Below are 12,956 nucleotides of genomic sequence, written 5' to 3'. Positions count from 1 at the left end.
AGGTAGGGATATGGGTGGAGAGTTCAGTGGGAAACAGACCACATCAGGTCTTCAAATCAAGCCTGTTTGCACCTCAGTTTGGACTGTGGAGAGGAGGCAACGCTTCATACTGTGGAGGAAGTGGATGATAATGGTGTCCCGAGACTCAGTGTGTTGAGGAGAGAGGAGTGGCAAGAGACAGGTGCGTTAGAGGCCTGGGGAAGAGAGGAGGCCACAGGAACGAGCAGGGTCAGGATGGGGAGGAGACGGGCATTAGGATGAGCTGAGGAGGAAGGATGGACGAGACTGAGCGATGTATTTGACCCGGCTTCGGGGAGGGAGGTCATAGCGGAGAGCCACATCCAGTTCTGGCCTTAGAGACGGGGCCATGTCAGCCATGTGAGGGAATCCCAGCAGAGATGAAGGCTCAGGAGGAATGTGGCAGCTCAGCTTTGGCCGTGCTGAGTGGAGCAATCCTGGGCCATCCTGGAGGAGGCGATGGTGGGATGTTGGGTGATGAGCTGCCCACATCGCTCACCTGAGGGATCAAGGGGGGGTGATGTTTGCCTCCTGCACACCCCCTGCAGGCCTGGCTGTCCCCTTCCTGAGGAATCTCTGAGTGAAGACACCAGGTTCTTTCAGTCTGGTCGTGGGAACGCAGGATGAACTGATTCACTCCTGCTCCCAGTTAAAGGGCTGGAGGGCGGACTGAGGTGGGAGAGCGCAGGTCTGGCCCCGCGGATGGCCGCGAGCACAGCAGGCACAGCCTGTCCTGGACACTCGGTGGGATCCTCACACCTGGTCGGCCTCCCGCCTGCTCTGCCCTCTGACCTGTTCCATCCCTCCTGCCCTGGCTCTGGGCCTCAGCCGCATGNCCCCCCCCCCCCCCCCCCCCCCCCCCCCCCCCCCCCCCCCCCCCACTGGGGCAGGGCTCACATGAGGCAGAGGAGGATGGATTCATGGATTCGCGAGCTTGACTGCGACCCTGTGTCCTCTGCCCCCGGCTGGTGCCTGGACATCGGTCCCCCAGGCCCTTCAGCGTCACTGGATGTGGCACCCCGTGCCGAAGTCCCACCCCGCTCTACGCCCCAACCTTCCAGCTGCCGGACAGAGGGCTCCTGGGCGGCCCGTGCAGGGATCAGTGAGCCAAATGGCATTGGGGGGTAGGGTCCACTGTGCTGTCCCTGGACACTCACTCCTCAGAGAGAGACTTGGGGAGACGAGCTGGGAGCCCACCACGTTCCAAGCTCAGCAGGCGGATTCCCCTTCACCTCCCTCCTGTGCCCAAGGCAGCTCCAGCACCCTGGGTTCGAGGGGTTTGAGGAGCACAGGGTCGACTCCGCCCTGGGCCCAGCTCAGCCTGGCTGGGGGTGCTGTTGACACAGATCAGGTGCAGGGACATGTCCTCAAGGACTGAAAGAGAGGAGCCATTCTCCAAGGGGTGTGGGTGGTGGAGAAAAAGAGACAGAGGGTCAGAGAGACAAAGAAATTGAGAAAAAGCAAAAGGATGCAAGTGGACTCCAGCCGAGAGGGGCAGACTTGGACACGCAGACATGGACTGAGAGAGACTGAGACTCTGGGAGATGGATCCAGGGAGAGGAACAGAGCATAAGCCCCAAGGCTGCTCAGGCTCCGTCTTTCTCCGCGCTCAGTGACGCAGATTTATCTCTGCCCTGATGGACCCTGGCTGGCTGGATTCAGGCCCTAGGAAGCACAGACCGAGGTCTTAGGCCTTCAGGACACCAGTGCATGTGGTCAGCCCTGCCCTAAATTCCATATTCTTCATTCAGAACCCACACAGACCCAGAAAACTCCGTCTTTTATTCGTATTTCCACTAGACACCTGTTTACTGACTTAACAAGGCATCTCCAAGGGGACTTACCCTTAAAAAAAATTTTTTTTACATTTACTTATTGTTGAGAGACAGAGACAGACAGAGCACAGCGGGGTGGGGGGAGGGGCAGAGAGAGAGAGAGAGGGAGTCACAGAATCCGAAGCAGGCTCCAGGCTCTGAGCTGTCAGCACAGAGCCCAACACGGGGCTTGAACTCATAAACTGTGAGATCATGACCCGAGCCAAAGTCGGACGCTTAACCGACTGAACCACCCAGGCGCCCCAAGGGGGCTTACTCTTAAAACTTGTGGTCTGGTGGGGGAACAGGGACCTGGGAATGGGAATTCCCAGCATCACCTGAGTCAGGTTGAGGTGGTGGAGACACTGGGCTGGGCAGGCCTTGGAGCTGGCAATGTAAACGAGAGTGGTAAATACAGGAGGGCCTCCTGGAGGAGGTGGCTTCTGAAGTCAAGTGTGAAGGGCAAGCAGGGGCAGCGAAATGATGACAGGGCTGGGGAAGAGCACGGCAAGAGGGAGGAACAGAGAGTGCAGAGATGACCAAGGACTGAATGTGTCCAAAGAAAATCTAAGAGGACTTGCAGAATCAGCACTAAGGAGTGTGGGGTAGAGGAGGGTCTTCAGAGAGGACCTCACGGGAGAAAAGGTGGGCAGTTTGTTTTTACAGACTCAAAGTGTGTGGGCAGGGGGCACCCGGGCGGCTCAGCTGGTTAAGCCGCCGACTTGGGCTCAGGCCATGATCTCGAAGTTCGTGCGTTCAAGCCCCACATCAGGCTCTGCGCTGACAATGAGGAGCCTGCTTGGAATTCTCTCTCACCCTCTCTCTGCTGCTCCCCCTTCATTCTATCTCTCAAAATAAATAAATAAACTTAAAAAAATAAAAATAAACTCAAAGTGGGAAAAGCAGAGCCGTAAGAGAAAAGCTTGATCAGTGTTGACTATAGATGTGGACAGATCCCTCGGCACTGAAAACTGACCAGCTGCCAACGGAAACCTTAGTGGCATACCGAGTTAAGTTGCTGCAACTCCTATGACAGAGAAGCAGCTAATTTTTCTGACTTGAACAACACGTCCAAGAATGAATTATAACAGTCAAGTTACCCAGAAGAAGACTGAGCAAAGAGTATGAGCAGACAGTTGCCAAAAAAACAAAAAACAAAAAACAAAAAACCCACAACAACAACAACGCAAATGACTCTTCATTACAGAAAATCATGTGCAACATCATTTATTTATTTGTTTGTTTATTTATTTATTTTAATTTTTGAGAGAGAGAGAGAGAGCCAGCGTGAGCCAGGGAGGGTCAGAGAGAGAGGGAGACACAGAATCTGAAACAGGCTCCAGGCTCTGAGCTGTCAGCACAGAGCCCGACGCAGGGCTCGAACCCACCAACCTTGAGATCATGACCTGCGCCGAAATCGGACGCTTAACGACTGAGCCACCCAGGCAACCCCATTTCTTTTTTTTTTTTTCTGTAAGTTTATTGGGTTTTGTTTTGTTTTGTTTTTAAATGTTTTATTATTTCTAGAGAGAGAGAGAGACAGCGTGAGCAGGGAGAGTCAGAGAGAGAGGGAGTCACAGACTGAAACAGGCTCCAGGCTCTGAGCTGGCAGTCAGCACAGAGCCCGATGCGGGGCCCGAACCCACGAACCGCGAGATCATGACCTAAGCGAAAGTCGGACGCTTAACCGACTAAGCCACCCGGTGCCCCTGTTTTGTTTTGTTTTTTGAGAAAGATAGAGAGCAAGCTGGGGAGAGGCAGAGAGAGGCGGAGACAGGTTCCCAAGCAGGCTCCAAGCTGTCAGCACAGAGCCTGATGAGGGGCTTGAACTCACAAACTGTGAAATCATGACCTTAGCCAAAATCGAGTCAGAGGCTTAACCGACGAAACCACCCAGGGACCCTGAAAGTTGGTACCTTTTGACCTCCTTCACCTATTTTGTCCCCCATCCTCCGTAACCATCAATCTGTTCTCTGTATATGCTTTTGCTGACAGAGCAGAGCCTATTTAGAATTCTCTCTCCCTCTCTGTCTGCCCTCCCCCCCAGTAAATAAATAAACATTAAAATAAAGTACAAACTGGGGCGCCTGGGTGGCTCAGTTGGTTAAGTGTCCAGCTGTGGCTCAGGTCATGGTCTTACTGTTCATGGGTTCGAGCCCCACGTTGGGCTCTGTGCTGACAGCTCGGAGCCTGGAGCCTTCTTCGGATTCTGTGTTTCCCTCTCTCTCTGCCCCTCCCTTGCTCACGCTGTCTCTCTCTCTCTCTCTCTCTCTCTCTCTCTCAAAAATAAAATAAACATTAAACATTTTCTTTAAAAAAATAAAAAATTTCTTAAAAAGGTACAAACTTCCAGTTATAAAATAAATAAATCCTGGGGATGTAATGTACAACAAGGTGACTATAGCAAACAATACTGTGTTGCATATTAGAAAGTTGTGGAGATCTTGAAGCCTTCAAAACAAGAAAAAGAACTTGTAACTATGTATGATGATGTTCAAAGATTTACGGTGGTGATCATTTTGCAACATATACAAATATCCAATCATTACAGTTACACATCTGAAACTAATAAGCTGCTATATGTCAATTATACCTCAATAACAAAAAATCAAACACACGACCCAGCTACTTAACTTTTAGGAATTTATCCCAAAGGCATAGACACACACATCAGAAAGTAGGTAAGAGGTTATTGATTGCAACATTTCAGTTAATACAATAAAACGAATGCCACGATTTTCTGTTAGTGGAAGATGCACACAGAAGCAGAATCCATCCATGGGAAGGGATCCACACAGTCACAGAGAAGAGCCAGGGCGGTCTGTACTACTGATTGCAAAGGACCCCTTAGATCCTTTAGGCCAACACACCGAGGCTCTGAGCAGCCTATGGACACCAGTCACTTCCCAGGAGGGAACTGAGCCTCTGAGGGCGTATTTGCAGTGCATTACGAGTACCTGTCCATGGGAATATACCACCTGTTCAAAAGTACTCAAACAAACAGTCGTCAAGGAAAATAAAAGCTGGCAGGAGTCAGGAGGTGCGTGACAAGGGGCAGGTGTGCTGGGAGCATGTCGTCTTGCGGGAAGATGCAGGGGAAGGGCAGAGAGAGAGGGAGAAAGAGAAAATCCCACTGCACTGTCAGCACAGAGCCCAGTGCAGGGCTTGAACTCGTGAATCATGAGATCATGACCTGTGCTGAAGTCTGACGCTTAACCAACTGAGCCACCCTGGCACCCCTACATTTTAATTTTTTAAACTAATTAATTTTTTTTTTTAATTTGAGAGAAAGAGAGGACTCACAAGTGGGGGAGAGGGACAGAGGGAGAGAATCTTTTTTTTAAAGTTTATTTTATTTTGAGAGCGTCAGAGCATGAGCAGGGGAGGGGCAGAGAGAGAGAGAAAAAGAATCCCAAGCAAGCTCCCGTGCAGAGCCTGACGTGGGGCTCGAACTGATGAAACTGTGAGATCATGACCTGAGCTGAAAAAAGAGTTGGATGCTCAACCGACTGAGCCACCCAGGCGCCCCTGAATCCTTATGCTTTAGTTGTGTTTCTTTTAAATATGGAGAGGCAGGGACGCCTGGGTGGCTCAGTCAGTTAGGCATCGACTTTGGCTCAGGTCATGATCTTGCGGTTTGTGGGTTTGAGCCCCGAGTCGGGCTCTGTGCTGAACAGCTTGGAGCCTGCTTCCGATTCTGTGTCTCCCCCTCTCTCTCTGTCCCTCTCCTGCTCATTCTGTCTCTATCTCTCAAAAATAAACATCTAAAAATTTTTTGATATGAAGAAGCAGTCTTTCATTAACTTATGTTGTCCTTCATTCTCCAAAACACAGAGGGAGAAATCCTACCTACTCTCTTCCGAGAGGAGATAGTGGGGTGGATTTGACAGGCAGGGCCACGGTACTTACTGTCCAGTGGAAAGCTACCCCAGGACACTAGGAAAATAGGAGGAATTGGCAGAAGGGATATATGACCAGGACTCTCAAGGTGATTATAGGAGTAAGGTTGTTAAAGGGACAATCTCAGATAAAATAAGGTCACTAGGGCGGGCCCAAATCCAGTATATCTGGTTCCTTATAAGGAGAAGAAATTGAGGGGCGCCTGGGTGGCTCAGTTGGTTTAGCCTCCGACTTCAGCCCAGGTCATGATCTCACAGTTCACGAGTTCGAGCCCTGCATTGGGCTCTTTGCTATCAGCAGAGCCTGCTTCGGATCCTTTGTCCCTCTCTCTCTGCCCCTCCCCTGCTTGCAGTCTCTCTCTTAAACATAAACATTAACAAATTCAAAACAAATAAAAAGAAGAAGAAGAAATTGAGACATAGACACACAGAGGGAAGACCAGGTGAGTTCACAGGGGGAAGACGGCTATCTACAAGCCAAGCGGAGAGGCCTGCCGACGTGTTGATCTCAGACTTCCAGGCTCCAGAGCTATGAGAAAAACAATTCCTCACTTGTGTATCTTGATCTCTGAGTACTCAGTGTTGATGTCTTCTTGTTTCTGAGGCTTCAGCTTGGGAAACTGGAGGGAAGCATAGTGGAGCTCCTGTTCTTCTCTTAAAATGGGGCTCGTCCCAGCAGGGATTGCGGGGTCTGCAGGGGTGTCTGTCCACATCCGGTGCTGATGCGCCTGAGTGGAAGGAAGAGGAGGAATTTGGAGCCGGTCAAATTTTGGGGTCTGGGGGAAAGTAGCCAAAGGCCAGAAGGGCATTGGCCCTGACAGAACACTTATCATTCACCCATTCACTTATTTTTGAATGTTTAATAATTAAGATTGGCCAACCCCTAGTCAGTGTTTACATTAACTGCATTACTTTTTTTTTTTTAATTTTTAATGTATTTATTTTGGAGAGAATGAGAGCAGGGCAGGGGAAGAGAGAGAAGGGGACAGAGTGGGCTCCACACCGACAGCAGAGAGCCCAGTGAGGGGCTTGAACCCATGAACTGTGAGAACACAACCTGAATCAAAGTCAAAGTCAGGTGCTTAACCAACTGGGCCACCCAGGTGCCCTTACATTTTTTTAAAATAGTTTATTGTCAAGTTGGTTTCCATACAACACCCAGTGCTCATCCCCACAAGTGCCCTCCTCCATGTCCATCTCCCCCCTCCCCCCCCCCCCCTCGGCCCTCAGTTTGTTCTCAGCATTCAAGAGTCTCTCATGGTTTGCCTCCCTCCCTCTCCCAGGTGCCCCTACATTTTTTTTTAAAAGGCTGGGAGAAGATATTATTATCATATTCATCACACAAATAGTAAAACCAAGGCTAAGAGAGATTATATATACACATTGTCCTAAAGACACCTATCTATCTAAATGCACCATTGATGCTCCTGGGGGGGCTCAGTAGCTTAAGCATCAGATCTTGATTTCAGCTCAGGTCATGATCTCAGGCTTGTGAGACCGAGCCCAGTGGTGACGGGCTCTGCACTGAGCGGAGAGCCTGCTTAAGATTCTTTCTCTCCCTCTCTCGCTGCCCTGCCCCTGCTCAAGCTCTCAAAATAAAATAAAATAAAATGACCACTGAGCCAGGACTCAATCTCTCTTGTGATAATACCATCCTTTCTCCAGCCAGCGTGTGAGGTCCTGTGTGTGGGGTGACAAAGAAAGCAGATAAAGTTCCTGATACCAACAGCTTATGGTTTTCTAGGAGAGGCAGTTACTAAATGAATAGGAAACTAGTACGTTCCAAGTTCTACATCTGGGATAGGAGATTTTTTGTTTGTTTGTTTTATTTATTTCTGAGAGAGGGAGAGAGAGAGAGAGAGAGAGAGAGCATGAGCAGGGGAGGGTCAGAGAGAGAGGGAGACACAGAATCTGAAACAGGCTCCAGGCTCTGAGCTGTCAGCACAGACCCTGACGCGGGGCTCGAACCCACAAACCGCGAGATCATGACCTGAGCCGAAGTCGGGTGCTTAACCGACTGAGCCACCCAGGCGCCCCTGGGATAGGAGATATTTTGAAATATGAAGCACAGCAGGAGTGGCAAATCGCATTTCTGGAAAGCTCTAGAAGACGAGCGGAGGTCAGGTCCAGCAGTCAAGGTGGCAACCAGACACCTTCGCCCACACCTGCTCCCTGCCTGCGACACCCTCAGGTGACAGCAGCAGGAAACAAGCCCCCACAGGGGCACCTGGGTTACTCAGTCGGTTGGGCATCCAGCTCCTGGTTTCGGCTCAGGTCATGATCTCAAAGTTTGTGAGTTCGAGCCCTGCTTCGGGCTCCACTGACAGTGCAGAGCCTGCTTGGGATTCTCTCTCTCCTTCTCTCTGCCCCTCCCCCACTTGCATGCTCTTTCTCTGTCTCTCTCTCTCTCTCAAAAATAAATAAATAAGCTTAAATAATAAAAAAAAGAAAAGAAATCCTCATACAGTTGCTCAGAGAGACAAAGAGAAGGAATTCTCAGATTAAGAGGTACCGGTTGGGCATCTCTCTGGGCTCTGAGGACACAACAGGGAATAAAACAACGGCCACAAAACAAACCACTCCCAAGACTTACTTGCTGGAGGAGGTAATGATTCTGGCTGTAGTAATGAATGCTGTGCTTACCCTATGCCAGCTACTGTTCTAGACCCTTCTCATAACTACTGTCTGTACTCTTAGTATTCTCATGTCACAGAGGTCATGTCAACAGAGGTCAAAGAGGGTGCACCACCTGCCTGGGGTCACTCAGCTGGTCAGGAGGGAAAGATGAGATTTGAACGCAGGAGTGTAGCTCCAGAGTCCATGCTTTGAACCCCCGTACTGCAGTGACTGCAAGAGACGGTCACGTAAAAATACATATATCAAGAATTTGAAGGTAAAGAAATGGAAGATATATGTCGTGATTTCTGACAAGATGGGGATGGAGGTCACGTTAAGGGTTCCGTTCCCCAAGAGCCACCAAGGAGAAATAAGACAGGGAATTACATAAGCTTTTAAAATGATTTCCTATGAGGGCGCCTGGGGGCCTCAGTCAGTCAAGCGCCCCACTCTTGGTGTCGGTGCAGGTCAGGGTCTCACGGTTTGTGAGATCGAGCCCCACTTCGGACTCTGTGCTGACTGCCTGGAGCCTGCTTGGGATTCTCCCACTCCCTCTCTCACTCTGTCCCCCACCCCCGCTCATGCTCTCTTTCCCTTTCGAAATAAATAAACTTAAAAAACGATTTTGTGCGTTCTTGTTCTACCAGCTACTGAGAGAAGAGGTGGAAATAATCAACTATAACTGTCAGTATGTCTATTTCTCCTTGCTGTTCTGTCAGTTTCCAAGTACATTTATTTTTTTATTTTTTTTTAAATTTTTTTTTAATGCTTTATTTATGTCTAGGAGAGAGAGATTGAGAGACAGCGTGAGCAGGGGAGGGTCAGAGAGAGAGGGAGTCACAGACTGAAACAGGCTCCAGGCTCTGAGCTGGCAGTCAGCGCAGAGCCCGATGCAGGGCTCGAACCCACGAACCGCGAGATCATGACCTAAGCGAAAGTCGGACGCTCAACCGACTAAGCCACCCAGGCGCCCCTCCAAGTACATTTATTTTGATGAATGGTGCTCTGTTATCAGAGGAATACACGTTTAGGATTTTTTTAAAACATTTCTCTTTTTTTTAAAAAAATTATATGTCTTTTTTTGATTTTCAGAGACAGAGACAGAGAGCAAGTGGGGGAGGGGCAGAGGGAGAGGGAGACACAGAATCTGAAGCAGCTCCAGGCTCTGAGCTGTCAGCATGGAGCCTGACGCGGGGCTCGAACCCACAGACTGTGAGATCATGACCTGAGCTGGAGTCGGACGCTTAACTGAGTGAGCCACCCTGACACTCCTGTTTAGGATTTTTGTATCTTTTCATGAAGTGATAGAACCCAGATAAATAGAGTAAATATTGCATGATTCTTTTTATATAAAGTCCCAGAAGGCACAAAACTAATCCATAGTGATAAAAATTAGTGATTTCTGGAAAGGTTGAATTGACTGGGCAGGGAACAAAGGAATTTGGGCGCATGATGGAAATGTTCCACGTCTTTTTTTTTGTTAATGTTTCATTTTTTATTTTTTAAAGTTTATTTATTTATTTTGAGAGAGAGCAGGAGAGAGAGCAGGGGAGGGGCAGAGAGAGAGACAGAGAATCCCAAGCATCTGATAGCACAGAGCCCCCATGTGGGGCTTGAACTCATGAACTGTGAGATCATGCCCTGAGCCAAAACCAAGTGTCACAGGGCGCCTGAGTGGCTCAGTTGGTTAAGTGTCCGACTTCGGCTCAGGTCGTAATCCCACAGTTCGTGGGTTTGAGCCCCATGTCAGGCTCTGTGCTGATAGCTAGTTCAGAGCTTGTAGCCTGCTTCAGATTCTGTATCTCTCTCTCTCTCTGACCCTCCCCTGCTCACGCTGTGTGTGTGTGCTCACGTGTGTGTGTGTGTGTGTGTGTATGTGTGTGTGTGTGTCAGAAATTAAAAAAAAAAACATTAAAAAACAAAACAAAACAAAACCAAGAGTCAGAGCCTTAACCAACTGAGCCACCCAGATGCCCCAGAAATGTTCCACATCTTGATCAAGAATATGTTACAGGGCAAATACATTTGTTATAATTCATTTTGCTGCATATTCCAATGAGTGTGTTATATTATATGTAAAGTACATATAATGAATGAGGTTGATATTTATCTACCATTGACGGTGGTAGATTTGAAAGATGCAAAATGTGAATGATGTGCAAAATGTGACTTCGGGGTGCCCCAGTCTCTACCCTAGGGCTTGAGTCCACCACTTCCCTACTCAGTGGGTCCAACCCAGACTAAGTTAGGGCCATCACTCTTCTGGGTAACCAACGCTACAAGAAAAAGGCTAATATTCCAGGGGAATATGATATTCTGGCAGAGGAGGCATAAATACCCTCCCACAAGCAACAGGATTATATCCATACTCCATCAGAAGCAGAAGTATTAGAGCAGCGGAATCAATAGTTTAAATAACCACGTGTGGAACTAACTCCAAGGAGTGTTGGATGTTAATAGGGAAATGCTCAAGCTCCATATCCACGAGGGTGACTTCCAAAAGGAATATGCCAGATAGGAGCTCATGGTCTGTCACTCACCCCAGAGCCTGAGTCACCGACTGGGTTCAAATCCATGCTTTGCACTGGCTGGGCTGCTCTCTTCCTGATGGTCTTCACCCTAAGGGAACAGCCCAGGTCCTATCAGCCTGGTTATTTGGGGTGTGCAGTAGACAGACCATCCCTTGCATCCCATGAAGAGCACAGAACAGGTAGGTGGGTGTGGATCCAGTCTCTAAGAGCTTCCCCTAATCCAAGAGCTGGACCAGGGGCTGGGAAGGGAAGCCAGGCTCGGCCCACTTGGTTACAGGATGCTTCACTCCAACACTCAGCCTCTTTCCCTGACTCCTGGAATATCCAACCAGCCCACGTTCCTCTAGCTCGGCTCTCTAAGATTCCATGACATCATGTCCTTTCCACTCTGGGCCTCTCCCTCCATCCCTAGAGCCCACTCTCACCTGAAGATGAGATAAAGGCAGAGAGGAAGTAGCAAGGTCATGATGCCAGCTCCTCCGACTGCTCCCAGGACCCCACTGGCCCTGGGTTCTGGTTCACCTGCAGAAAAGTTGAGTTCTGTGTAAGCTCCAGTTTCAATACATGGCATCCTCCAACCGGCCACTTCTCTCTCTCTGTGTCCCTTTAGTACGCCTGCCACCCATCACGATATTCCATTGCCCTGTGCATCCTGGACCAGCCCCTTCCCCTGGCCTCAGGACTAAAGGTCTTAAGCCTCCAGCTGCTCCATTTGGGACTTTAGGTGCCTCCCCGCCCCAGACCCATCTCTCTGGGGCTGTTAGGGGCTGAATTGTGTCCCCTGCCAAATTCATATGCTGAAGTCCTACCCTTCTGGTACACACTCTCCGCTCCCAGTATCTCACAATGTGACTTGCAACAGGTAAAGAGCCTAAGTAACGTCATTTTGAGATTAAGGCCTCCATTAAGAACAACCTCGGGCTACATGTAGCCCCTGTTCCAGAAAAAGCCTCAGGTTGTTCAAGGCTAAAGCCACCCTCAGACTGCTCTCAGATCAGCTAAATATTCCTGTGGTCTGAGTCAAGGCTGGGAACTGCAGACAAATTAACCAATTACTCACCGCTTGCCTAAACCCTACATGGGCCCTTTGAGCTCACCTCATAATTAGTCATTTTCAAAAGATACTCAAAGGTCATGATTGGGTCCCCGCCAAAAGTAACAGACACCTCACAGATCCTGAATAGTCAAAACTATTACCTTGGATGCCGTACAATTGTAATTAAAGCTTATGTGATGATGCCATATGTACAACTTGGGCACTGTAACTCCCCCGTCCCTGACCCCATAAAAACCCTGCTCACTATTGTTCAGGGCTTCACCTTGCTGCCGCTACGCCGGTAGGCGGGTGAGCCCCTGCTCGAGCTTGTAATAAAGACCCTTTTGTACTTGCATCGGTGTCAGCTCCTTGGTGGTCTCTGGGGACTCGCGAATTGGGCACAACACGGGGTCTTTACAAAGGTAATCAAGTTAAATGGGATCACTAGGGTGGGCCCTCACCCAATATGACTGGTGTCCTCGTAAAATGGGGATGTTAGGACACAGACACACACCGGAGAGAATGCCAGACAGAGAAGGGGTGATGCTTGTATAAGCTGAGGAGCACCAAAGATTTCCAGAAAACACCAGAAGCCAGGAGAGAGGCGGGAACAAGTTCTCACAGTCTCAGAAGGAACTGATCTGTGGACACCTTGACCCTGTCCAGAACTGGGAGACAGTAAATCTCCATTGTTTAAGCTGCCCAGTTTGAGGGACTTTGTCGTAGCATCCCTAGCAAGGGATGCAGTGCAAGGACCAAGCTCCTCTTCCTCCAGGCATCACCCTCCCACCCCAGCCCCCACCCCTGCTCCCCAACACACACACACACAGCCTTCCAGACCTGGCCTCAACACCAGGACGATGGCCCTCTGGGCCCCGTGCTCATTCCGGGCCTCGCAGCTGAGTCTGAGGTCAGAGCCCAGAGGCCCAGTGAGGTTTAAGGAGCTGTTGGCCCAGGGCCCCGCGGAGCTGGAGGTGACGGTCAAGGAGGCGGTCAAAGAGGCATTGCTGGGGTTCCCCTCCAGCAGCCCCTCCCCCAGCCA

At 49.7% G+C, this 12,956-nt stretch overlaps 1 protein-coding gene across 1 annotated transcript in view; it reads right to left on the bottom strand.

Annotated features, from left to right (window-relative positions):
• Nucleotides 1–4,137: 4,137 nt before the first annotated feature.
• The window catches only part of LOC144217627 (sialic acid-binding Ig-like lectin 6), a 10,938-nt gene continuing 2,119 nt past the window's right edge, over nucleotides 4,138–12,956 (bottom strand). The window contains 4 exon segments of the mRNA XM_077747265.1: nucleotides 4,138–6,459; nucleotides 10,888–10,966; nucleotides 11,304–11,400; nucleotides 12,755–12,956. The exon segment at nucleotides 12,755–12,956 is cut by the window's right edge and continues 115 nt beyond it. Of these exon segments, the coding sequence (XP_077603391.1) occupies nucleotides 6,280–6,459; nucleotides 10,888–10,966; nucleotides 11,304–11,400; nucleotides 12,755–12,956 (558 nt within the window). The 3' untranslated portion in view covers nucleotides 4,138–6,279.

This window comes from Crocuta crocuta, unplaced genomic scaffold, assembly GCF_008692635.1.
Source record: "Crocuta crocuta isolate KB4526 unplaced genomic scaffold, BGI_CrCroc_1.0 scaffold334, whole genome shotgun sequence".
Classification (NCBI taxonomy): Eukaryota; Metazoa; Chordata; class Mammalia; order Carnivora; family Hyaenidae; genus Crocuta; species Crocuta crocuta.
Note: the sequence above shows the minus strand (reverse complement) of the source record. Positions and strands in the feature narration are given on the sequence as shown.